The 24554-nt window shown below is 36.2% G+C and overlaps 1 protein-coding gene across 2 annotated transcripts in view; it reads right to left on the bottom strand.

The window, feature by feature from the left end:
• Positions 1–24554, bottom strand: part of DACH2 (dachshund family transcription factor 2) — a 289576-nt gene that overhangs the window by 49632 nt on the left and 215390 nt on the right. For both annotated transcript variants that reach the window (XM_040572461.1, XM_040572460.1), the window contains exons 4-6: positions 15486–15641; positions 12482–12654; positions 1151–1286 (exon numbers count right to left, since the gene is read on the bottom strand). In XM_040572461.1, the coding sequence (XP_040428395.1) occupies positions 1151–1286; positions 12482–12654; positions 15486–15641 (465 nt within the window). The remainder of the gene's footprint in view (positions 1–1150; positions 1287–12481; positions 12655–15485; positions 15642–24554) is intronic.

The following is a 24554-nucleotide window of genomic DNA, read 5'->3' as shown; positions in this document are numbered from 1 at the left end:
CAGAGAAATGTGTGGTTCAACATAAATAAAACCTAGCTTTCTTTAAAAAAACTTTTAGCACTATTTCTGGAGCTCAGAGGATTGCAGTATGTGCAAGTTACATATAGCAAGTTACATATAGCAAGTTACAGTAGCTTTCAAAAGCTATAATAAGGTAAAAAAGTCCCGTTTTTCATTGTTGCTAAGGGAAGTTACATTTCTTGTCCTGTATATTTCTAGCCCTATTTTAAATATATGAAAGCTGAAGGGAATCTACTTTCTAGTCCTTGCCCTGGGTATGCAGATGTTAAGGAAAATAGCTCAGTTTCTATTCACTAGTTTTTGTGTATTGCCAACTGTGCTATGTAGTGCAATGGTGCTGTATCATGGACCATAGTCAAAATTCCCAAATCCCAGCAAGCAGCTGAGTAGTTATTTGATGGGAGAGAAGACTACAATGACTTCCATGAGCTGCACTGTTTTTTGCAGTTTAAATCTAGCTTAGCAATGCCTGCATGGGCAGCAGTCACTGTGAAGACAACAGTGTTGACATACACTGACGTGAAAAGATGTTAATTGACTTGCCCTAGATCCCTCCTGGAAGCACCAAGAATAGGATCCAAACTTCCTCCAATCCAGATCTGCATTTTAAACACAAGATCAATAATGCACAGACTGTGAAAACTGTTGTTGAGAGACCCAAAAAAATCAAAAGGCCTCACCTTCATTGCAATGAGGAAACATCTGGGCAAGAGGAGGTTTTTGGAGTCTAAAACTCATAATATAATCTGAGAGTTTTCTGACATGCATTCAAATTAAAACATTTCTTGTTCTTTTACAACTCCAGGTGCTTTCAGAGGCACTTTCTCATGCCAGCATGCAAGATTTAGTCAGTCATACCAAAGAAGGGGCAGTGTCTTCTGTGCATAGATGGATACAGGCACAGAATGAGTCTGAGGGGCTGGTCTCTGCATAGTGATGAACCTAATTAAACAAACTGTAGCAATGAACTTTCTGGCTATTGGGGGGGGAGTGTTTGGTTGGTCCTTTGTTTTTTTAATAAAGCGAGGTCTTTCCTGAGATTCCCAGTAAATAAATATTTGCTTCAATAACCTGATAAAATTCTTAAGGTCAGTAGTTGTCAAGGGGTGTGAGGCTGCAAAGCACTAACCAATTCTGTCTGGGGTGTTGTCCAGCTGGGAGGGTGAGCTGGACACGCTGCTGCTCTGATGGGAGGAAGCGTGGCTCCCAGGCCGCTGACTGTCTTCTAGAGACGGAGCTGGAGAAGGGCTGTCTTGAATCCTTTCCTTGAAACAGAAATAAGACAAGGTCTGTGCAATGTGATTAATGAGCATCAGTGAAGTTCAATCAGAAAATGAAAGTGGCTAAAATAGCAATAACAAATAGTCTTTCCAAGATAAACAGTGAACAGAATTCACATCAAAAGAGCGGTACAGCCTTCTATACTCAAAAGCAGTGGAGTCTTCTACATGCAATGCATCTAGGCACAGTTTTTCATCCTTAGTGTCATGACACAGCACTTAACACCTTTTTTTTCCTTGATAAATCTTTATTTTCTAACTTTTTCACACATAGGAATATAAAGCATGTTTTTACATGCAGTTTGTAGAAACTAATTTTTATGTACAGACATTAAAATCGGCATGTATGAGTTACATTTCAAATAAACAATTCAGATTTGGACTAACTGGCACAAAACACCGTCAAATTTGTAAGCTCCCAAGAAAAACTACTTCTGTGCCTGAAACATTACATCATCTTCTCAGGGTAGCACGCAGACCAATTTTAAAAGTTGTGGTACTGATAAGACAAATTCACTTTTGGATGGAAAGCATCACTGGCTAACAAAAATAAGACTGCTTGCAAATTCTTATGTGCATATTTGCACACAAAATCCTGAGATTAACTTCTAATTTAAATATACCTAGTACTTTAGGGAAAGGAGAAAAAAGAGGTAAGAAATTGTAAAATTTAGCAAAATGAAATTCTTCAGATCTGTGAATCTAAACTTGCAGATTGCATGGAGATATGGAATTTCCACCAGGAAAAATCTTTAGTAACAGGTTAGACAAGCAATAATTCATCTTGTCTTGAGAAATGTGATTGATTATATGATCACTTGAGATCCTTTCCAACCCAGTGATTCCTCATGCATTATTCTTCTGAATTGATTCAAAATTCTAGTCCCCTTCATTCCTGTTCCCAGGACCAACAAAAAAAATGAGAATTTTCTAAAAGGGGCAGATCATGGCCTGAGATGCTCTAGGTACTCTTATTTTAAAACCTCTTCTCTATGTTTTAAATCCTCTGTTACAGCTAATAAAGTCCTTAAAGGTATAGTTCCACTGGAGAGACACTAACAAGTAGATGTTTAATTTACAGAAGTCCAGAAACTGCATCTTTGCAGTTGCTCTCATCTCCTCATCTAGGGCAGTCAGCTGTTCCCTGTAGAAACCTGTGGAAACACAGGACTGAAATATTCCTCCCCCCACCCCCTTTTTTTTAAAGGGAGATCCTCTGCCTCCACCTCGTTAAAAATCACAACTACAGGGTAATCTGGGGAAGTTGTCTCCAAGGAATCTTGCAAATTTTCTTCCTTTCTAACCTACTCTCAAAAGATTTTTCATTAAGAAGTATATGTTCTGGCTACTTGGTGGCAATTTTCCATGTGTTTTTGAAAATAAGCTCAACAGCATCCAAATTTTTAGTGCAGTTTTTGCTAGACTATGCTAAATCAATAATACAGCTTTAGGAACAGAACACTAGATTCTAATAGTTTATCCATTATAAATAGCTAGCATAATAGCTTCTGCTAATAACCTATCTAAGAAATTCATTAATAACACTTGCAGTAAGATCAACATTTTAAGAATATCCTGTTACCCATTAAAGCCATCTCTCTAAAACACACCCATCTTCATATTTACAGACTCATTTCAGAATGATGCACAGGGAATATGAGAACAGATCCTCCTAATAGCAAGGGGTTGTATTTGTCTATTCCAATCACACCAGCCAAAAACGTAGCATTGAATGTGTCTTTAATAGGATAGTTATTGTACATTAAATAACAACTGAGCCTCAAAATCATGTAACAGATGTGTATCTATTACATAGCTGTTAATCCTCAATGGATTCTTCAATTATCTGTTATTTAATGAACACACAATAACTAATAAATCTTACAGGAAGACTTTTAATTGCAGTATTTTTTTAATGATAATTAAAAAAGGTTAGTAAGTTTTAAAAAATGAATCTACTATGTTGAGTCAGAAGATCTTCAAGTTTTTAAAAATGAATGATTTTAAAGAAATTCTCAAATTCTGGGGAAAAAAAAGTTTAAGCTACTGATCTTCAAATGGCCATTGTTTTCTTCTTGGTCTCAAAAGACTGATTTTAAAGATTGCTGAGATGAGTAGAAGAATAAAAGAGTTGCGACTTATTCTGGGGATGGTCTATTTAGTAAACCACATTTATAGGGTCACCCCAAAAATATTCTTCTATATATATGAATAATAATATATATGCAACTGTTGTCATCTACTTCGTCTTGTGCAGGCATTTGACACTGTCCTACACAACTTCCTTGTCTCTAAATTGGAGAGACGGATTTGATGGATGGACCACTCAGTGGATTAGGAATTGGCCGGATGGTTGCATTCAAAGAGTTGCAGTCAACAGCTCGATGTTCAGGTGGAGACCTGTGACAAGTGGTCAGGAGTCCTCAGGAGTCGGTATTGAGACTGATACTATTTAAGATCTTTGTTGGTGACATGGACAGTGGTATTGAGTGCATCCTCAGCAAGTTTGCTGACAACACCAAGCTGTGTGGTGCAGTTGACACTTTGGAGGGAAGGAATGGCATCCAGAGGGATCTTGACAGGCTTAAGAGGTGGGCCTGTGAAAACGTCATGAAGTTTGGCAAGGTTAAGTGCAAGGTTCTGCATCTGGGTGGGTGCAATCTCAAGCACTAGTACAGGCTGGGTGATGAGTGGATTGAGAGCAGCCCCAAGGAGGACTTGGGGGTGTTGGTGGATGAAAATCTCAATGTGAGATGGCAACGGGTGCTTGCAGCCCAGAAAGCCAGCCATATCCAAGGCTGTCCATCAAAAGAAGTGCAGCCAGTAGGTTGAAGAGGGTGATTGTCTGCCTCTCCTCTGCTCTTGTGAGATGCTACCTGGAATGCTGTCCTCAGCTCTAGGGCCTTGAGCATAAAAGGACACGTAGCTGTTGGAGTGAGTCCAGAGGAGGGTCACAAAAACAGCAAGAGGGCTGGATTACCTCTCCTACAATGACGCGGTGAGGGAATTGGGGTTGTTCAGCCTAGAGTAGGAAAGGCTCAGGAGACCTTATAGCAGCCTTCCTATACTTAAGAGGGGCCTACAAGAAAGATGGGGAGAGACGATTTATCAGGGTGTGTAGCGATAGGTAATGGTTTTAAACTAAGAGGGCAGATTTAGATTAGACATTAGACAGAAATTCTTTACTATGAGGCTGGTGAGGAACTGGAGCAGACTGCCCAGAGAAGCTGTGGATGCCCCATCCCTGGAAGTGTTCAAGGCCAGGCTGGATGGGGCCTTGGGCAGCCTGGACCAGTGGGAGGTGTCCCTGCCCATGGCAGGGGGCTTAGAACTGGGTGGTCTTTAAGGTCCCTTCCAACCCAAACCATTCTATGATTCTGTACAACCCTGAGCTTATATATACTGTCTTTTACATTTGTGTAAATAATAGCTTTGTGTAAATAATAGGTTACAGCTAACAGGCTACCACTCTGACTGTAATGCTATTTGTCTGGATTTTAGTTTTAACAGTTCTCTTTGGCACTACTTATTCCCTTTTTATCACAACGAGTACTCAATTTACAATTAGATACAATTTTGAAATGATTAATTTTACAGAAGAGTGCATAGTTTAAGTAAACTTCATTGTCTATTGCAACTACGAAAATGAATAGCCAAGGAGAGGACATGCCAACTGTTCTGCAAAAAAAAAACAAAAAAAAAAACCACAACAACTATGAACTAATATGACGATGAATTAACACTTAGATATCACAAAAACAGACATATATGTCACCTTAAATGGGAGTTATTTGAGTAATTCAAAAGCTGATGATTTGGAAAAGCAAAGTATTCAAGCTCCTTCTGGTAACTGTACTTCCCATTGTCTCTTGCTATAAAATAATCTCTTCTTCAAGTAATTTGCCTTCAAACTCAGGGTCTTAGTTTGAAATGTTCAGGCAGAAATAAATGTGTCAAATAATAATGTCATTCTTAATCACACAGTGAATCATTTTCTAAGAGAATTACTTGATTATGTCATCTAACGTCTTTCTGGTTACAAAAATTTACATATACAGCGAAGATGTAGCTTTCCCTATAGGTAACAAAGGAGCTGAAATTTTCCCTATATTTTATGTACTACAAATAAGGATAGAGTACCGTCATGTAAGACTGCATGTGGATAGAGAAACTGTCTATTTCTAAATGTTTGTGTGGAAATGTAATGCAGAATTTCCTCTACTATAATGAATAACACTACGAACAGACTCTTTTTTTGCAAGTAAACAGATCCATTTTTCAGTCCTGTAATCAGTATGCATCTATTTAGCTACTTAACAGCAATGTGCTCTGGTTCATTAGGTAGCTACTGTTGTGTCTCAGCCTAGTTAAAATTTCACAGCAAGTTAATCTATTTTATTACAAATGAGAACACAAGTGATAATGTCCTCACCATTTTCCAAACACAGGGTTAACAGTATTTGTAACAAATCAATGAGGGCATTTAAATAGGAAAATTGCAAATCTAAAACCTTAACATTTTTTACACATTGATGACTTCATTTTATTTGTCATTTATATATTTTACAACCTTGTTACTTTTCATATATTTTATTTTTTTCTTCTTGAAATAGCTCAGTTCCCACCGGCACACTGCAGTGCAGCTTGGTTCTGCAGTAAGTACACTTACAGTAATAGAGAAGTATTCCTAAATAAAGTAATATTTTCTCCATTTGAATTTCTTCATATTTTATAAATCTGCAAGATTCATAATCCATGTTATAATGTAATGAATTATATATATATAATTTACAGATTGTGAGAATTTTATGAAAAATGAAAACATTTCTCAAGATCTCACCTATTTATCTAACTATAGTACCTACTTCATCTTATCTTTTCTCTTCCCTTTACAGAGCTGTACCATAAATTCTCAAAAAAGACTTTTGCAGTATTTAATCCTTTTGAAGGGTAATATATTTCTGTCTTACTAAAGAACAGTGTCTTGCTTTAGCTTAGAAAATGTAGCTACAAAGCCTGACATTGTTAATTTTAGTTGTGATTTAGGTTAACAGCACTGAAGTCATCCACTCATCCAATTTCTAGATATATCCTTGATTTCACCTCAATATTCCTCTTCTAACCCCTGTGAGGTAGTATTCCACACAAATAATATGAAACACTACATAACAGTTTTATCCACGCTAGTTTTATTAGAAATATATATGAACAGCTTACCTATTTTTGACATTATCATCTTGACCTTAATTCCTTATCTCTGATTTTTTTATGGTATTGATCTTCATTTTGTGTCAAGAATTTAGAGGAATGATGCTACTAGATTTCCCATTATTTTTCTTTATTCTTAGTACTAATGTAGCTGTAATTACTGTTCCAAATGTTAATCTATTAATGAGTTCCTAGAGGATTTAATGGCATTTCGCTGCTGACAAGCAGGTTTTGGAAGTTTGTCTGAGTCCTGGATATTTTATTCAGACATTTATCTTGATATTTCATATTTAATTGAGGTGCTTCTTCTGCAGTGGCAGGAGAGCTGGAATTCAGATCTCACTAATGAAACTGAGAGGAAGGAAAAACGGGGATTCTACTGTATGTATTTAGGTCTAGATTAGAGTTTTCAACTCTCGTAACAAAAAATCATACCTGATCACCATGCTGGTAGAATAAATTTTCTGACATTAATTTGCTCACTAGTTCCCCACTGGAAAATGCATTGTGTCACACCTGATCTTACAGCGCTTGCCAAATCACCACTGAGATTCTCAAAATGGACCACATTGTTAAGCTGAACATGCAAGATGACTAAAAAAATCAAGAAACCAGAGTGTCTCATTTCTCTGAAGAGGTCTATACTGTGGAGTCGAAAGCAGTCAACCAGCAGACTGACTGCAGATGTCCTCACCCCCTATCCAAAACTACCATGACTTTGTGCCTGTGAAGTACCACTGCTCCTATCTATGTGGCTGAAGTCTGTTCTTAATAAGAAAGAAGAAAAAGAAAGAAAGAAATTTTGGTTAGCAAAGAACTGAATTGCTACCTTTTATTTTTAGTTAATACTAAGTATTTCTTTCCATTTGACCTTAGTTAAAACTAACTGAATTCAATTATCAAACACAATTTTAATAGTGTTTACTGTCCCTAACTAATGCATTAGGCTGAAAAACAACACATAATTGGTATTTAGGCTTTTCAAAGAAAAAGAATAATCTTGACACAGTAAGCAAGAGCTATGTTAAATCTGAGATTATGTTGGTCAGATTAAATATGATAGACCACAAGAAATATGATGGTAGAGTTACTGTTTCTGTGCATGAGAACAGTAGTTAGGTATATTTTCTGAGTTATCGGAGTCTGGAAATGGACACATGCAGAGTATGGTCAACTTGTTGGTCTTCTGAGCTAGTTATATCATCTCCAACTGCTGTAAGAATTGGAGAAGAACAACAGAAACAGGTGGTCTAAAAACTAAGATAGGATATGTATGTCTGAAAGCCAGCTGGATCCCATTCATCTTTTGCAGTGTATCAGGAAGTCGTTCACTTTAAAATATATACTCTGCCATGTGAAATGCAATTTTTTTCACTGTGTACATATAGTTTCTTCAGTCATAGTCAACTGGCATTTGTTTTCCCACCAAATTTAAGAAATCATAAAAGCTCTTCTGTTTACTGATTTTTAATACCAGATGTTCACTTGCTAATTCCATTACCTTGTGACTACTTCCTATAATTCATTAATTGCCAGCTGCTCAGCCAAACAGAAAACCACAGCTAATCAGATGGTATTGGTAAACAGCCAAACAAAAGCTTCCTTCTTCACCATTTCTTAAATTAGCAATCACTGAGAAAGCTATGGCAACCTTCACTGGTATATTAAGATTTTACCTTCACATTTTACTTCGAATCTTAAAATATAATACTGACTAAAATTGGACAGACCCTTGCAGTGGAAACTTCCTACTTGAACCCCTCCCATGAATTGCTTCATCCAGTGCTGCTACCAGATGAAAGAAAGGTACTCCCACGACTAATGATGGTAATGCTCTATAGAATCTATGTTACAGCTGTATCAGTTATTAAGTACAAATGCAAATGTTTAAGGCAATACTAAAAGGATCTGAGCCAGAACTAAAAGCTAGTATGTGCTTGGTGTAACAATATTCCCTTGTGAGCTTTGCAAAAAAAGAGATATACTTGGTTTTTACTGTTTTTTTTTTCCCTCCACTGGCAAGTTTAAAATAAGTATTCACTGATTATTCTTTAAACTAGCAACTAGTGTTAACAAGCAAGGCATTCTTCGCATCACAGGGAGAGGAACATGCCTCCCTTCATAGGAGGGGAGACGAAAAGGCTATTTAATGCAATTTGTAGGGACCTGAACATCTCCCAACATAGTAGTTTCTCTGTCAGTGAATAAAAAGATACAAACCTGCACACACAGTTCTTTGCTACAGATAGTCATAAAAATTAGCCTTATAAGAAATAAGCAAACTATGCTGTCTCACACATCGCTCCCCTAATGTATTCTAGTACCCATTTTAGCAATACGCTGCCAACAATGAACACACGCTATGAAACGGGACAGAATAAATCTAATAGAGAAAAGTATCATAAATTTTACAAAAGTTTTGTTTTATAAATCTTGTAATATTCTGCAAACATTTCAGAATGAATTGAATGCACAGAGATATGAAATTAAATATGTTATAAATTCTGTAACTAGAAATGCTTTTATACTGAGAAGAATTGTTTCAGAGTATTCTGAGATGGCCACATTTTTCAGGCTGTCAGGTAAATTTTATGAATGCGAGTTGTATAGCACATAGAAAATAGCACCTCTCAGCAATAATTACACAGCCCATCTGTATTGTCTTTAGGGAATTTAAAATCATGTCATATACGTCCTTTACAAATGCTTTAAGAATCCCACAAAATCAGGAGAAGAACAGAACACAAAGAAAAGGAGATTCAAAAATCTCTACTGCATGTGTAGATCACACGATAGAAATAATGCTTTGTTCTGCTTATCAGTAGACCAAAAAATTCAGATGGAAATCGTGTAGGGTTGATGTGAAATACAAGATTTCAGTTCCTGGGCAAAACATAACATTGCATTTCACCCAAAATGTCAATTTTTTTCGGGGGATTTGATTTGTTTATAAAGTATCTGTAGGTAAAATTCTGAAAGAAATGATTTCAGAGTAAAAAAATGCTTTGAGGTTTTCTGAAACAAAGCATTTAAATTGCATTTTAACTTTTTTCTTTGGGTTTTCCAAATGCATTCAACAGATGTGCCATTTATTCCTAATTGGGACCTGGCTAACATCAGAAAGAGTAAGGTTTCTCCTTTTCCAATGTCTGCCTCAAGCCCCAGACACAGCAAGAGGAGGCCAGCATGTCTCCAAGCAATGACTAATTATTTCAAGACAAGTCAAATCCACACCATGCTTCCACTTCAGTCCCCTCAAGACTAATAGACTCTTCTTCCCCAGGCTTTCTCCTTGCCAGTCTCCTGCCCCTCACTCTCCCCCCACAGACACCCCAAATCTACCAGGTAACAAGTTAGCTCTTGCTCAGTGCAGGTCTATCCAGCATCTTCCTCTCCTTGCCCACAACTTTATGGTTAAAATTGTGTCAGCTAGCATGTTTTTTAGTCACATATGCCCCTTCTGACTTAATCTGTATAAATAAAGACTTTAGGCTTGATGACGCTCCTGATATCATACACAGCCTGAGAATATCCCCAGCTCAAGGCCTCATTCCACTATGGGCAGAGAGTGGTCGTATAATCTGATTATGAAGTTCCAAAGTGCTGTCAGCAAAGAGAAGAGCTATTCTCATTCTTGCTGGGACAGCTCTTTGTTTATTTGCCATCCACATATGTGCTGTAAGGTCTCAACTCCTTCAGACCCAATTCAGTTTACATGAGCTGTTAAGACTCAGACATGTTTTCAGAACTCTATTCAATTTGTGTTCTCAGCACACATCATGATCCTTAATGACAAACTGTATGCTGCAAATGCATATTAATAGTCGTATTCATTTGTTGCATAATTATTTTAGTTTATACCATTTAAATATGACATAAATATCATATTGTGTTCATTACAGGCGTACCATAAGATAAAATTCTAAACATTATGTAGCTATAGCTCTGTGGAGTCGAGTTGTTCTATAAACTTCAGTTAAAAATTTTGTATGGCCCATCCAAACTTCAGTTCTGATGACCTGAAAATATCGCCACTGAGTAGATTTTTCTGAGTTTCAGGACCAACACTTTTGGATGACAATAAACAACTACATTTACTCACTACTTTTTTTTTTAAGCCTACACAATGAATCAAGTATACTTCTGCTAAGTTCCAACCCAGACTAGTTCTCTGCTGGCTGGCAAACCATTTTATACCTAGTCCAGTAACTGGATTGCAGGCTTCATCCAGCTCAAGAACAGCTCTGGGGGAGGGGGAAAAAGAAAAGAAAAAAAAAAAAAAAAGGGAGAAAGAAGGTGGTAAAGTCATCGATGCTGTATTCTCCCCTTCATCTCCTTATCCCATGCTGCACCCTTATTTATGCAGATTCTTCAGAACCATTTGAGCCAAGTTTCAAATGGAGCAAGCACTTTCAGATGAGCAGTAAATCCCTGAAAGCCTGGATTTATAACAGGGGCACTGTCAGAACCATTGCAATAGCACTGCTAGCGGGTGCTGCAATAATCACATCAGATCATATTATAGATGGCTAAGAAGGTTTTTTGAGCCTGGCCGTTGTGCCTGCCTAATTTATAGTGTTCCTGTCAGGAGGAAATCAAGTTTCATAGTTATGACATTTCTTTCTAGAGCACTAAATGTTAACTTTGCTGATCACGCATATTTTGGTAGAACAGCTTATTTCTAAATGGCAAATGTGATATAAAAAGCATAATGACTTCATTCAAAACCTTTATAGAGCAGCTGATTCTCACACCTATAGAAAACAGACTAAGTGGTATTTTAGTCATCAGAGTATAGAAATAGATACACACTCGGTATATTCAATTCATTTTTCCCATTTTAAGTAACGTCATGTTGCCATAATTGCAGTCTATCTAAAACTAGTTATTTTTTGTACTTCTAATAGGAACTTAAACAATGTTGTCATATAATAAAAATCATATTACTGATGGATAACAACCACAGAAATCCTTTTACATATTTCATTTTGTACAAGGATTTCATCTTAATTGATAGTCATTCAGAGCTAGATGATTGTATGTAAGGAAAGGAAAGGACAAAGGGAGTCTCATACTGTAATAAAATTCATCTACAGTCTCAGCACTCAGAACAAATGAGAGAAAGATGCAGCATCACTTGACGGATGAGAGTAACACCACAATGGATGCATGCGTTACCTCTATCATATTAGCTACTGGTGTATTTTCCTCTACATCATGTAGAGGAAATAATTCCCTCTAGGGTGCTGGTGAGACCTACTGTTGGCTGTGGACATATTGCGTATCCCCTAGTGCAGGTGCTGGGGAAAAATCGCTGCAAATGAGTAACATCAACAAAGACCTGCTAAAGAGCCTCCTTAAAATCTAACTGCTTGCAAAAACTGTAGTATATATTAGGACAAACTAGTATTGTTTACAAATACATATCTAATCTTCATTTTGACATACTGGTAGCATTTAAATTATAATCAAAGCTTATGCAGTCTACTTGCTGCTATAAATATTTTACTGCCATATTTAAGTTACCGTTTCCTCAAGAGGTCTCCTGAACACTTAAAGTAAAGGTTACTAAGTGAAACAAATGGAACCTCAATTAATTTCTAACAATTCGGTGACTTGCATTAACTACTTGGCAGCTGGACATGAGAAATACCATGTTTCCCCCACCCAGTCAACAACTGTGCAGACACACAGATGATAAGGAGAAGTTCTTATAGATCTAAACTAGACTAGATCTAATCTAACACTATTGAGTGCTAATATCTGTTTTTAATTATATTACAGATTTGTAGATAAAGCAGAGCATCTTATTTCTTTAACTTCTTGCCTGTACTTTCCTCAAACAGAAGCACTATCAGGACCAAGTGTGTCATATGCAGTATAAGCTCACTGCCTGTTAGGTACTTTCCTTAAAAACTTGCTATGAATGTTTTTCCTAGGAACAAAAATCTAGTCTCGTAGATGACTCTTACCTTTATAACAGAGGCCCCTGCCCTGGAAAGAGGACTGTGCATTTGGGCTGCTGCAGCCATATTAGCTATTGTATTGAGGTGGTTCATCTGATTCATTGCCATTGCAACCGAAGCAGGAGGTAGGCTGACGGGTAGCAGAGGGTGGGGCATCATCATAAACGGCAGGTCTATCCCTAAAAGAGAGCAAGGGCATGTTACGTGTGTCAGTCCCTCATTTTATAACCCTACCCATTATTTTTTAATGTCTATATTCTACAGCATATTGACTAGTCAAACACATTACTATTGTGTGTTAGTAATTTTGAAGTTACATAGTGAATAACAAAATTAATATACAACAGTGCACAAGTTCAGTGATGTCTTTATTGATAGCAATAAAACAAAAACCACAAAACATGCAGATATTTGCATGTTTTCCCAATACAACAGAAGAATATTCATTCATGATTTTATCTGACAATATACTCTACAAAGCCCTCAAGTTCTCTTACTATTATTAGTTTACCTACACAGCAATCTGAGACTTCTATATGAGGACTATTGCTTGACTATAGGAAGCTGTGGATTGGACTATACAACACTACTGTACTACCATACAAGTCTGTCAACTGGAATATGGAATGAGAGCTCGAAATGTGAGATAAGAAAATGTTACAAGTTTTTACAAGTTTTGTTACAAGTTGTTACAAGTGTTTTTCATTTCCAAAAAAGTCACTTTAAATTTTCATCTACTAAGGACATAAAAAAACTCAAGAAGGTGTGAAATGTGTTTGCACGCATTTGCAGACCTTGACATTGCTAGAAAGGTGATGTTACCGCTAAAAAGAACTGGATTTTTATATTTCATTACCAGCTATTCCAGCATGCATATTACTTGTATTTCGTAATGGCTACAATACAACACACCAATCCACTGAAAAACTTTCAGGTTCTTTTGTATTTAAGAGTTCTTCAGAGGGACCACTTGAAGATCTCCACCTTTGGGCATCCAAAATTCTTTTTCCAGAAAAAATAGGACACATTCTGCTACACAAAATGTCTTATAATTTTTCTAAGTGAAATTTTGATTAGAAGTTCTCACAAAAAAAAAAGAAAAAACCCTTCAGGTACATGAAGTAAATAAAAATCATGTAACTAGTTATAACCACGTGCTATTCACATTATTTATTTCTAAAAGATTTTAACTTTTGCCTCTATCTTCATGACTTTAAATCAGAGGGCTAGTCACCATTTTGCTGTATGACAGAACACACAATAAAACTATCATTGACTGATATAGCTTGTTATTTCAGTATAATTTGACCATAGCAATAAAAAGACACCACTGTGTCTACCACAAAAGGCAGAATTGTTTATACTCGAGTTCCCACACTATCTGTTTAGCTTGAGCAAATCATGATCAACTACGATGTCTTATGATTCACTGTGTTTTGTTTATAAGATGATCCATGCCAATATTAATTATGACACGTAATAAGCCATGCCCACATATATCTCCTTTCACTTTAAACCATACTGACAATCCCCTTCACTGCTTACATCCATAAGCCTTTGTTCCCCTGCATATCTCCCTTAACAGCCCAATAATCTCTCCTCATACTCTATAGAGTTCCAAAACTCCCAGACACCATCTGGCCACATTGAGTTGTATGTCTACTTAAAGTCCAATTGACATGCAAACTAAATGCAAACTACAAACAGAATTTAACAGCACATCACCAGTTTTAAGACACAATCCGTCAAACATTTCAGAGGACTATGAAGAAAATATATCTTACACTTGCAAATCATTGGACATAATGTCTGACATTCAATAAACCCTTTAATAGCCTATAGACATTTGCCTACTACAATATCTATTGGAAAATAACTAGAAAGTTTTCTTTAACAGCAAAGAACACAATATCCCTCATGCAAAACATGTACAGATACTGAATTATGCAAGAATATAAAATGAAAGAATAAACCATGGTGAATGAGTCCTATAACCTGGTGATTCTTAATTACTGACACTTAACCAGATGCCCATAATGCTCAGGCTCCTGCCTTCCCATGAACAAAGCAAACATATATTGTAGAAGCCATTTAAATAGTCTGGATTTCTTCAAGTCTGTGGCACTATATAGGTAGCAAGGAAGCATCTGCTCCTACAATTTCATAAAAAGCCAGAAATGCCATTCAACCATTAAAACTAACAGGGAAAATCAACTTTCAAAACTTTGAGGATGAAGAATTTAAACAAATAACGAGGATTCATAAATAATAAGATTTTAATTCTTCATCCATCATCACCTTTCAGAATTACTCTCAGATTACTCCTTACTACTTCTTAAAATATATTTTTGTTGTTTTCTGACTATTTCTTTGAATAATTTGCTAGTACCTCCCCTTTGGGTGTAAAGGAGGAGGGAAACTCCAAGCTTCCCACCTAGCCCCCTCCTAGAGGAAGGAAAAGAGATGGATTTGAAGTGAAGTTTAAGTTCCAAATCCAAACTTTAACTGTGTCATTTTGTTCCAGTTGCTTTGGATAGCTGCATTGAAGAGATGACCTTGCCCACACCTGGCAGGTACAAGGCATGACCAGGCAGAAGAATTGCTTCTACTCACTTTTACCTAGCCATTTTCACCTATGCTTTGCCCTCTTGTATTTATTCAGTGGTCAGCATTTTCAACTGGAAGAGAATTTACTCATATAGCTAAAATTTTAAGCAATAGTATGATTTTTTTTCCCTTCAGCCCAGGCCATGGCATTGTTGACTGGGACTGATATTCCTTAATCCAGCAATGGGTGGCTATTCAAGAGAGTGGCTGTATCCAGTGGGCAGCTCGGTCATGATGCACAAGTGCAGTACACAGCGGAAGGACTGGCCCTTGTGTACCACATGCTTCGATCATCCACTCCCCCAACTTCCAGAAGGATGGGAAGGAGTACAAGCATGGCCTTCAAGCAGAGCTCTATGTACTTTTTTTTAATTTTTTTCCCCGTAATGGCAAGGATACATACTGTTGGTAAGCAGGTGATTCTGCTGGAGAGGACTGAGTGGGTGTGCGCTTCCAAGGCTTGACTGTCCCGACAGTGTGGGATGACCAATGCTGTGCTGGGATCCTGTTGTAATGGGAGACTGAAGCTTGTCTTTATCCCAGGAGGATTCACTCCCACCTGCAAAACAGGGTGCAAAGGGACCATAAGTGGCATACGCTTTTCTTAAAAAGACATTTTGCTTGGTTATCAACAAACTAATAGTCTTTAGCAGAGCTACACACTGCTAGCACAAACACAGCACACACAAATACAAAGAGAAAAATTAAGAAATATGCATCAGACAAAAGGTATGTTTAGAAACTATCAGCATCACCTACCTTCATAACAATAGTCTCTGGAAACAGAAAAAGCTAAAATGAATATCTGTTTGGTCTGAAGCTACTGTGTTCTGCAACAATTGTACAGATTGCAGTTTTCTTTAGCATTACATTTATACACATGAATAACACGTTCCTTTTAAACAGCAGTTAAGTAGATTATGAGAGTGAATTCTGAAATACAAACCTGGTCCACAAAACAAATCACCTTAAAACTTAGGCCGAACATTTCTAAGTAAAAAGCTATTTTATGTACAATCCTTTCTCAGGTATATCCCATGTTTTTAATTAGATTATTGATTGTTATGAAAATATGTAACTGCAGTATTGACTTTGTTTTGATTTTCCGAAGAAGAATTTCAGTTAGAATAAGTGATAGATTACTATGATTAAAGCAAACAGAGGCAGCAAGCAAAAAACATTTTAACTGACGATGAAAGTAACAGAAAAATTCCACTTTTTACAACAACACTTAACTAATAAACATGATTAACACTGCTAAATGCAAAAGTTTGAAAGATCAATGATTGAGAAAAAAGGAAATCACTTCATCATTTTAGCACTATGTATGAATTACTTCCCATAAAAGATCTGTAATTTGTAAAATGATGAGTAATAATTGACAAAGAAAGATACAGTAAATTATGCCATGTGATATAATATAACGTGGCATAGTGTGGTAATTAGAAGCACTACTGCAGTTAAGACCCTGTCAGCATTTTCGCTATTTAATATACAATATTGCAGCTCTTTAAATAACATTTGACTGATATTCAGTGTAGAAGTTGTTCACTTTGACTTGTGATCCAGAGGTATTATTTTTTGGTAAAGTATTTCTCAGGTTAAAGCTGTAATTAATATATGTATATATAGGAGGAAATGATTAGTATTTGATTTTACCAAATAAATTTTATTTTTTTCCATATGCTTTTTGGAAAAGTTAACATTTATACTGTGTTCTTCCTCAAAAAAAACACACAGCATGTAACATGACATAATTTTTTTTCTTATAAACTGATTTTTTACATTTAACTTCACATATCAGGGCAGTGGCCATGAAGACTGTGCACAAGACAGTTTGCTAGAGACTTCTGAATGAAGAGAAAAAATTGCACTCTTCATCTAAAAGTTTCCTTATCCCACTTTTTTTTTTTTTTCCCAACGCTTCCAATCCCAGGAATAGATGGTCAAAACTCTTGGCTCATTTACTTATTTTTGGAAGAATTTACCTCGTCTTTCCAAAGCCTCGTGCTTCCACCCGCCATACTTCTGTGGGCCTGAAGCTGTAGTATCAGAGTACTACTGGCCTCAGCTGTATGTTCTATGTTCCTAAGTGCAATTATTCCTATTTTACAGACAGAGAATTGCACTGGGGAATGTGAAGAAAAGTGACTTTCTTAAGGAAATACAAGAAGCCTGCACTGGAACAGGAAACTGAATTTAAGTTCTGTCACACACTCCAAATCACCAGACCAGTCTTCCTTACCAATGGAGACAATAATAACTTTTCTTCCCGCAAATTCCACTTGTAAATCTGCTCCTGTATTCGGTGCCAGCAACACAAGAATAAATTGTAATACACTTATATCTACAGACCATTCCTGTATTCTTGTTCTGTATCACTTTTCCTTAGACAAAGAAAGAAACATATTGCTGAGAGCATGATGTACTTAAGTGCATCTCAAACGAAACGTACTCTACAGTATGCAATACACCACACAGATAACAGCGATAACAGCTCCACCACTTAATCAGGGCTCCATTATACTACGCAGTAGCAAGTCACTTAAAATGAAAGTACTAAGTAGAATTACCTCTTACCTAGAACTGTTCAATAGTGAAGTGTTTTATATGGTCAGTATGCTTAATTGTCTCCTACTTCTAAGTGGGCAAGCTGAGGTGCAGAACTGCGAAGCAACTTCTGCCAGGTTACCTGGCAGATTAATGGCGAAACTGGAAGAGAAGTCAGGTCTCATGGGTCCTACTCTTATTTCCTACAGGGGCTTTCAACTCAACTCACCCACAGCTAAAGATTTTTACCCTTTGCATAGCTAAAGATAACAGTTTTAAAAGAAAACTTGCATCCTTCCCTGCAGTACCTACTCTCATATAGTAAAAAAAATTATATATAAGTTAATTGAAAGCTAGAAATAGATTCATATTATAAACCAAACATGTTAAATGTGAACCTTCATTAATACACTTTGTCCTTTTAATTTCAAGCAATTAAAAAAAGAATTACTGTTTTCTGAGCATACACATTTTCTTATTTAATGACAATGTCAGCATGTTATATGAGCAAATACATATTTGACATCAATATGTATTTTTGAATTCTGCTTCCATAACTATTAGAAGTTGATTTATCTATAAAAAGTAAATCCTCTTTAATATCTGAAATTTAAATTTAGCCACAACTTTTCAGATTTTTGTTCATAATCATTTTTTGTCCAAATACTTGCCATTAATAAGGCAAAGATGTCATGTGTTGATTCTAAATCCTCTCTTTGGTAATGATGACCTTACAGGTGAAACTAAAAATTAAACTTTACAGTATGAACCATGCATACAATACAGAGTAACAAATTTATGGAAGCCAGAAAAGTTTGTGTTTTTTTTTCCTATCATTATATTCAAAAGGTTTGGTCTTTCAAGAAATTTGTACTGGGAAAAATAATAATTTATTTGTCCGTACTAGGCTAGTGAAGGTTCTCATTCTTTAATATAGCAAATAAGGAGCCTAAAGTTAAACAATGACTCATACTATTGTATATAGAAAGATGGACTTCAAGGAGTTTCTTTCAGATGTATCTGAACCAGGAGCAGAAAAATACTTGAGAAAGAAAGCAAACATACAACAGAGTAAGGAAAAACAGAAACAAAACACCAATGGGACTTATTTTACTTCTTGTGTTTGAAAGGAAACACAACTTTTATTTACTTTAAATGAGAAAGAATATTTCATTTGAAAGCATTAGTAACGTGATTCATAAGTGTCACGAGAACATTAACTGAGCCTTCAGAAGTCTGCTGATTTGATAAATGCCAATACATCATTTCTACACTTTACAAAAAGCTTTACATTTAACACTATTACCACTACCCATATGATCTCCTCTACAACAGATAAAACCAAAGGACAAAAAGGTAATTTTTCCTTATCTTGTTTGCATTCTAGTCGATCTTGTCCCAGAACAGATTGTACTCAGCATTGAAAAAGGGCAAGAGAGGCAAGAACCTCCATCTTCCAGAGCTCCGGACGCTTATCAGAAACAAGCACAGAGCCTGCAGTTTCCTTAAACATAGCTACACCAAAGTGGAAAGAAAAAGGCAGAGGCATTGGCTGTCCAGCCATCCTAAAAGATTGCAGAATGCAGCGACTAGTGTCAGAAGAAGCTAAAAAAGATCTGATCTGCTCCCACCATCCAGTTCAGGCCACACAGAAAATCTGATGCATGGTTCTTACTACTTCTTTCAGATTTGCAGCTAAATGCTCAATATCGATGAAAAAAAAAAAAAAAGAAAAGAAAAGGCCTGATTGTCGACATTGCACACAATCATCTACAAAGAAATACAGAGCAAGTTTCACAGAGTACAGATAAAGACAGAAACTAAATGGATTTGGTAAGAGAAAGAGTTATTTACAATACATTTACTAACTCAAGTCTGCTATTCACCAGTCTTAACACGTTGAGAGAACTTACTTATCAGTGCATGAATTGCACTTATGTTCAACTAAGCAAAAATAAAACTAATGCAACAAATCCCAGTCCATTCTCTTCAAAATTAAAATGTGGTAAGAGGTAAGCATTCCCCTTAATACCATTTTACAGCCCAGTGGCCAAATTCTTTATGTCTCTGTTCCCGAATCCCTCTCAACAGGGAATGCAGATGAGTTCAGATGCGTAGGGATTCAAATCACAGATAACACAAACAAATATGGGAAACCAGCCTAAGCAATACACACTCATACTGTTTATTCCATACACTGTACTCACAGATCTACCAGACACTGCATGGTTACTTGCAGACACATACAGATCTGTAAGCAAAGAGCCTCTGTTTCAGTTTCATTTTGTTTAGTTGAAGGAAATGCAAGTGATAAGCTCAGCTTCATTTTCCTGAAAATGCTGCTTCTCACCCTTCTTTGATTTTAGTAATTTTATAAAATAACTATTTAAACTATATCTTTTCTAGTAATCAACCTCCCCATTTCAAAACAAAAACTAAATTTTTGGGGGCGGTGGGGTGCGAAGATATATTTGTGAAAATTAAATTAGCGTCTTAGCTTTAGGAATTGAAAGATCTCCAGAAAGTAATCAAAGTTCAATTTGGTGACAGTTACTTTTCATTTGGTTTCAAATTCATTTTATCAGCCTTAAAACTGTACGGTCTACCTAAATGAAATCCATTCTGTCAGAGGTACCTTTGAATTGAACAATCACACTGTTTCAATCTATGTCTGTCATTTTATTTTTTGTTGTGATACATTTCTGAAAAATTGAACTCAAATTGTTAAAAGCAATACCACTTTCACTGTCCAATTTTATTCTAAAACTATTTTTAAGCACATTTTTCATGCTATTGGGCATATTAAACATAAGATCAGCTGCAAAGAAGTAATATTCAGTGCATTGCTATTTCGGCACCGATAATTTCAAAGTGTTTATCACCACTGATTTTGTAAGTGTCCAACAAACAGTAGTCCTCTGAAATTTTTTGGCTTATCTAGAAACTCAGTATCCCTAAACTAACATGGGCCTATTTGCCAATACTCATAGCTCCAGTGTTTTCACATGTCCCAGGCTATTTGATTTTACCAACATCCTAATCTCATCTCGATACTGGAAAAGACAGTCAAGTTTTTGGCCTACAAAGAATATCCTCAGCTGAAAACCCTTCAGCCTGCAAACTTTTTGTGAACTCTTTCCATGGTTTCCAGCATCCACTTGAATGTCTGAGGAAGAGAAGATTATGTTGAAGAAGAGTTTTTCAACATCACCCTATAGAACAGCAGATCTCAACATCAACTGGAGGCTCAGCAGAGCCTGTAAATGTCTCAACAATATATAATAATCTTCAGAATGGAAAATACAGCTGATAGCTCTAATAGTTTCATTATAGACATAAGACTTTCATTTGCCAACAGAAGATCACATGCCAGTACAAGTGTCGTTTTTAGACTCTATCCAGTTAGGAATCCACTTTGCCAATAGTAAAAAAATCATGGCACCAAACTACTATGTATTCCCTGCCTGAAAATAACCTTTTGAATAATCATGACCGAAACTAGAAGTCCACATGTCAGTCAGTTGTTGGCTAGATTCATTGATCAATAAATAATTGAGTAGTATGAATCAAGACATGTCCCACAGAGCTTCATCTATCTAAAACATCTGCAAATTTAACTTGCCAAAGTAGAGTGAAACTCAGATTTCATTCCCTGAAGATAATACTTAAAAAACAAAACAAAACAAACAAAAACCAACAACAACACAGAGAGACACACTGGCCTGATAAAATTAATTTGTTCCAAAAGTAGACTGAAATTTGGCCTTTTTGGAGGAATCAAAACTTTCAGAATTCAGATCGTTGAATGTGGAAAATGAAGAGAAGTCATAATTTATAAACTGGGAATCTCCCTAGATTAAGGATAGGAAGGTACCATTTACGCTACATTCCTGATAAACTGTCACTTTTCTGTCAGAAAAATGTAAGACTGTTTTGGGTCTGGATTATGACCTATTTAGCCCTATATTCTGTCCTTCACAGTGGCAGTGGAAGATGTTACTCATGAAGACTACATAAGTCTGTCCACTTTCTGAGGTCCCTTATTACCCCCAAATAAATTTTCATATTTTCAAAAGGGAATGAGATTTGTTTGTTTAGATCACTCTCGAATGTTGGGTGATAAACCAGCCCCTAAAAGCATGGCATCCATCTGAAAATCTAAAGGAAAGATTTGCAGTGCATTTTAAGCTTTAATGCACTGATTTGTTTAGCTGTGTGTATTTGGCTGTATCAACTTCTGGATCATGCCCTAGAAGAAAGCCATGAAAGTGTATAGGGTAAGATATTAAAACTCAAGAAATCCAGTGATGGCTTTACTGGTCTACTTCCAAAAACTTATCAAGTGGTTCAGCAGATGTAATTACTGATTAGCCCTGCCAAAGCTTTGAAATGTGCCCATTAATTCAGCAATTCCCAATCTGTCCATCAGTCAGTCATACTTAAAAAATATGTCTGTCACAACTTAGGTGAAGTAATCTGTTGATAATTATACAATAAGAAGTCATCTGAAATTTGAATATGATTTCTAAACTTTCTGAAAAGTCTTAATGACAGCAAAATCAAAGTTTATTTCACAACCACAAGGATACAAAAGATAACTTAGAATATCAGAGTATTTAGTGGCAATTGACTTAAAGAGAATAATTCAATTAAGTCCACAAAGGTACTTTTTTAGAAGATAAAAGCACAGATGCAGTATTCAGTGACCTAACCATCTCCCCCAGACCATCAATTCCCTCCCTTTAAAATGAGCAAAGAAAAAGAAGAGTGTGGTAAATGCAACAACTTTTAAAGTTCCCAAATGGCAATATATTCATTTAAACATGAAATACCAAACATATCTCAATGTGTCAGCTGATGCACCACAAAAGCATCCCATCAAAGTTAGATTTAGCAAGCTGAAGATTATATTTTTAGAAGTCTTGATACAAACTATCATACTAAATTCCATAAAAATATGCTAACATTCAAAAGCACAAAGTTAGCTACCTGTTCCCATTCTTCTCATTTCTTTTGCTGATTTGGTCATGCATAAATATCAATCAAAACAATTCACTTCTTGCCCATAAAGGAATGTGACAAAATCGCTGATAATTAATGAATGAAGTCTTTGCTTCTTTGTTGCCTGCTATTTAACTGTGAGATAATACAATAAAGGGAAAACAAACAAACAAAGTAAACCGACAAAGAAAGAAAGAAAACCAATAATAAGCCTGTAAACTTTACATCAATAGTTAGATACTTATGGCTTCCTAAATGGAAATCAGTCATGGTATTTCAGGAGGGAGGGACAATATAAATAAAGGAATAATGAGCATCAGAATGCATATAAACACAGTAACAGCTGCAGTCCATCTAGCTTAATACCTTGTCTCTGACAAAGCCAAAAGCAATACTTACTGAATGAATTTAAGTGCAGAGAAGCCTAGTGACAATTTCCCAGAATATTCTCCATCAATTTGTTCATTATGAACTTCCTGAAACAGAGGTACTTTCCTTAAATTTAATAACCTTTACTAGATTTTTCTTCCACTTAATTAAACTGCTGCCAATTTTCTGCATCAACTGTAGTATCCTGTAGCAAGGAGTTCCATAGCTTGACTACGCACTTCCTGAAAAGCTACCTCATGTTACCGGGGCAGGGGGTAACCTGGTATTTGTTGCCTTGCTCTGATGTCTTCTAGCTTTTCTAGTGTATGCAATAATGAACAATAAATGCTTTTATTCTGTTACTTCTATACAGTTTGTAGTATTATTCTTGGAATTAGGGAGTTGAAAGTTAAAACCTAAACATTCTTTTGGATCTATATCAATGTCAAAAGCGTGTGCAAACTCCTTCCTCAGAGCTATTAAGTGACCTCTGTTCTCTGTCGCTCACTTTTTGCATGAACCTCAGCAAGTTTGAGCTACTGGCCAGACAATATGCTTGCATTCTTATTGGAAAGTTGGTTCAGGGAGGCTTCTGACAGCTTACCAAAAATGCTTTTGATATAAGAGGGCTTCCAAAAATCTGCACATATCATTATTCCAACAGACATGATGTTGGTAAACCCAAGAGAGGACAAGCTTTAAATGTTCAATACTACCCTGAAATGTAACCACAGGATTATGGTTCATTCTTGCACAAATGATCCTTGTGCATTCAGAATGATAATTGCTAACATTTTCAGTGATACATGAGTCATTTTATTGCTTTTTATTTTTCTACAGAAAGGTAACGATACTGTACTAGAACGTATCTCTTCTGGTTTATGACCATCAAGAAAAAAAATGAAGTGCTTCCTACTGAAGGACCAAAGTCTGTCTTCAGAAACACGTGTATTTCACAGATGGAAATACGGCCAAATTTGGTCTGTCATGTTTTTATTACAGTCGATGATGCACAAGCCAGAAATAAAACAGCTTAACTTTCAGATCTTGAACACAGTTCGTAGGGCTAGCTGCCACAAAGAATAAAATATACATTCCTCTAAACTCAACTGCAGCCAGCAAGCAAGGAACTAGGATTCATATTACAGTGATGACAATCATTGACACCTTCAGTCATCACAAACCAAGCACTTTGGGGTTGCTTTTTTAATTGTTTAATATTTTTGCATATTTGAAAACTTACTGAAACAATCACAGAGCTACAGGTACTATGTATTTTTAATGTAAGTGCAACTAGCCGGAGAGTTTGGTTTGATTTTAGAGGCTTTGAGAACGTCTTGATCTCCACAGCACACAGGTAGCAGTACTATGGTTCAAGATCAGATCATTGAAGTTTCAACCATTTATGAACAACTCAAGTTAACGATTGTGATATGCTGAGTTACTTTGTAATGACATAAGCAAATTATGTATTTACAATCATTTCAGTAGGAGAGTAGTATTCTAATGCTAGAGGAACTCTGTAATATAAAGTATGGCTTTAAAGAATTAA

This window comes from Cygnus olor, chromosome 13 (genome assembly GCF_009769625.2).
Source record: "Cygnus olor isolate bCygOlo1 chromosome 13, bCygOlo1.pri.v2, whole genome shotgun sequence".
NCBI classification, from domain to species: domain Eukaryota; kingdom Metazoa; phylum Chordata; class Aves; order Anseriformes; family Anatidae; genus Cygnus; species Cygnus olor.
This window is presented reverse-complemented; position numbering and strand designations above follow the sequence as displayed.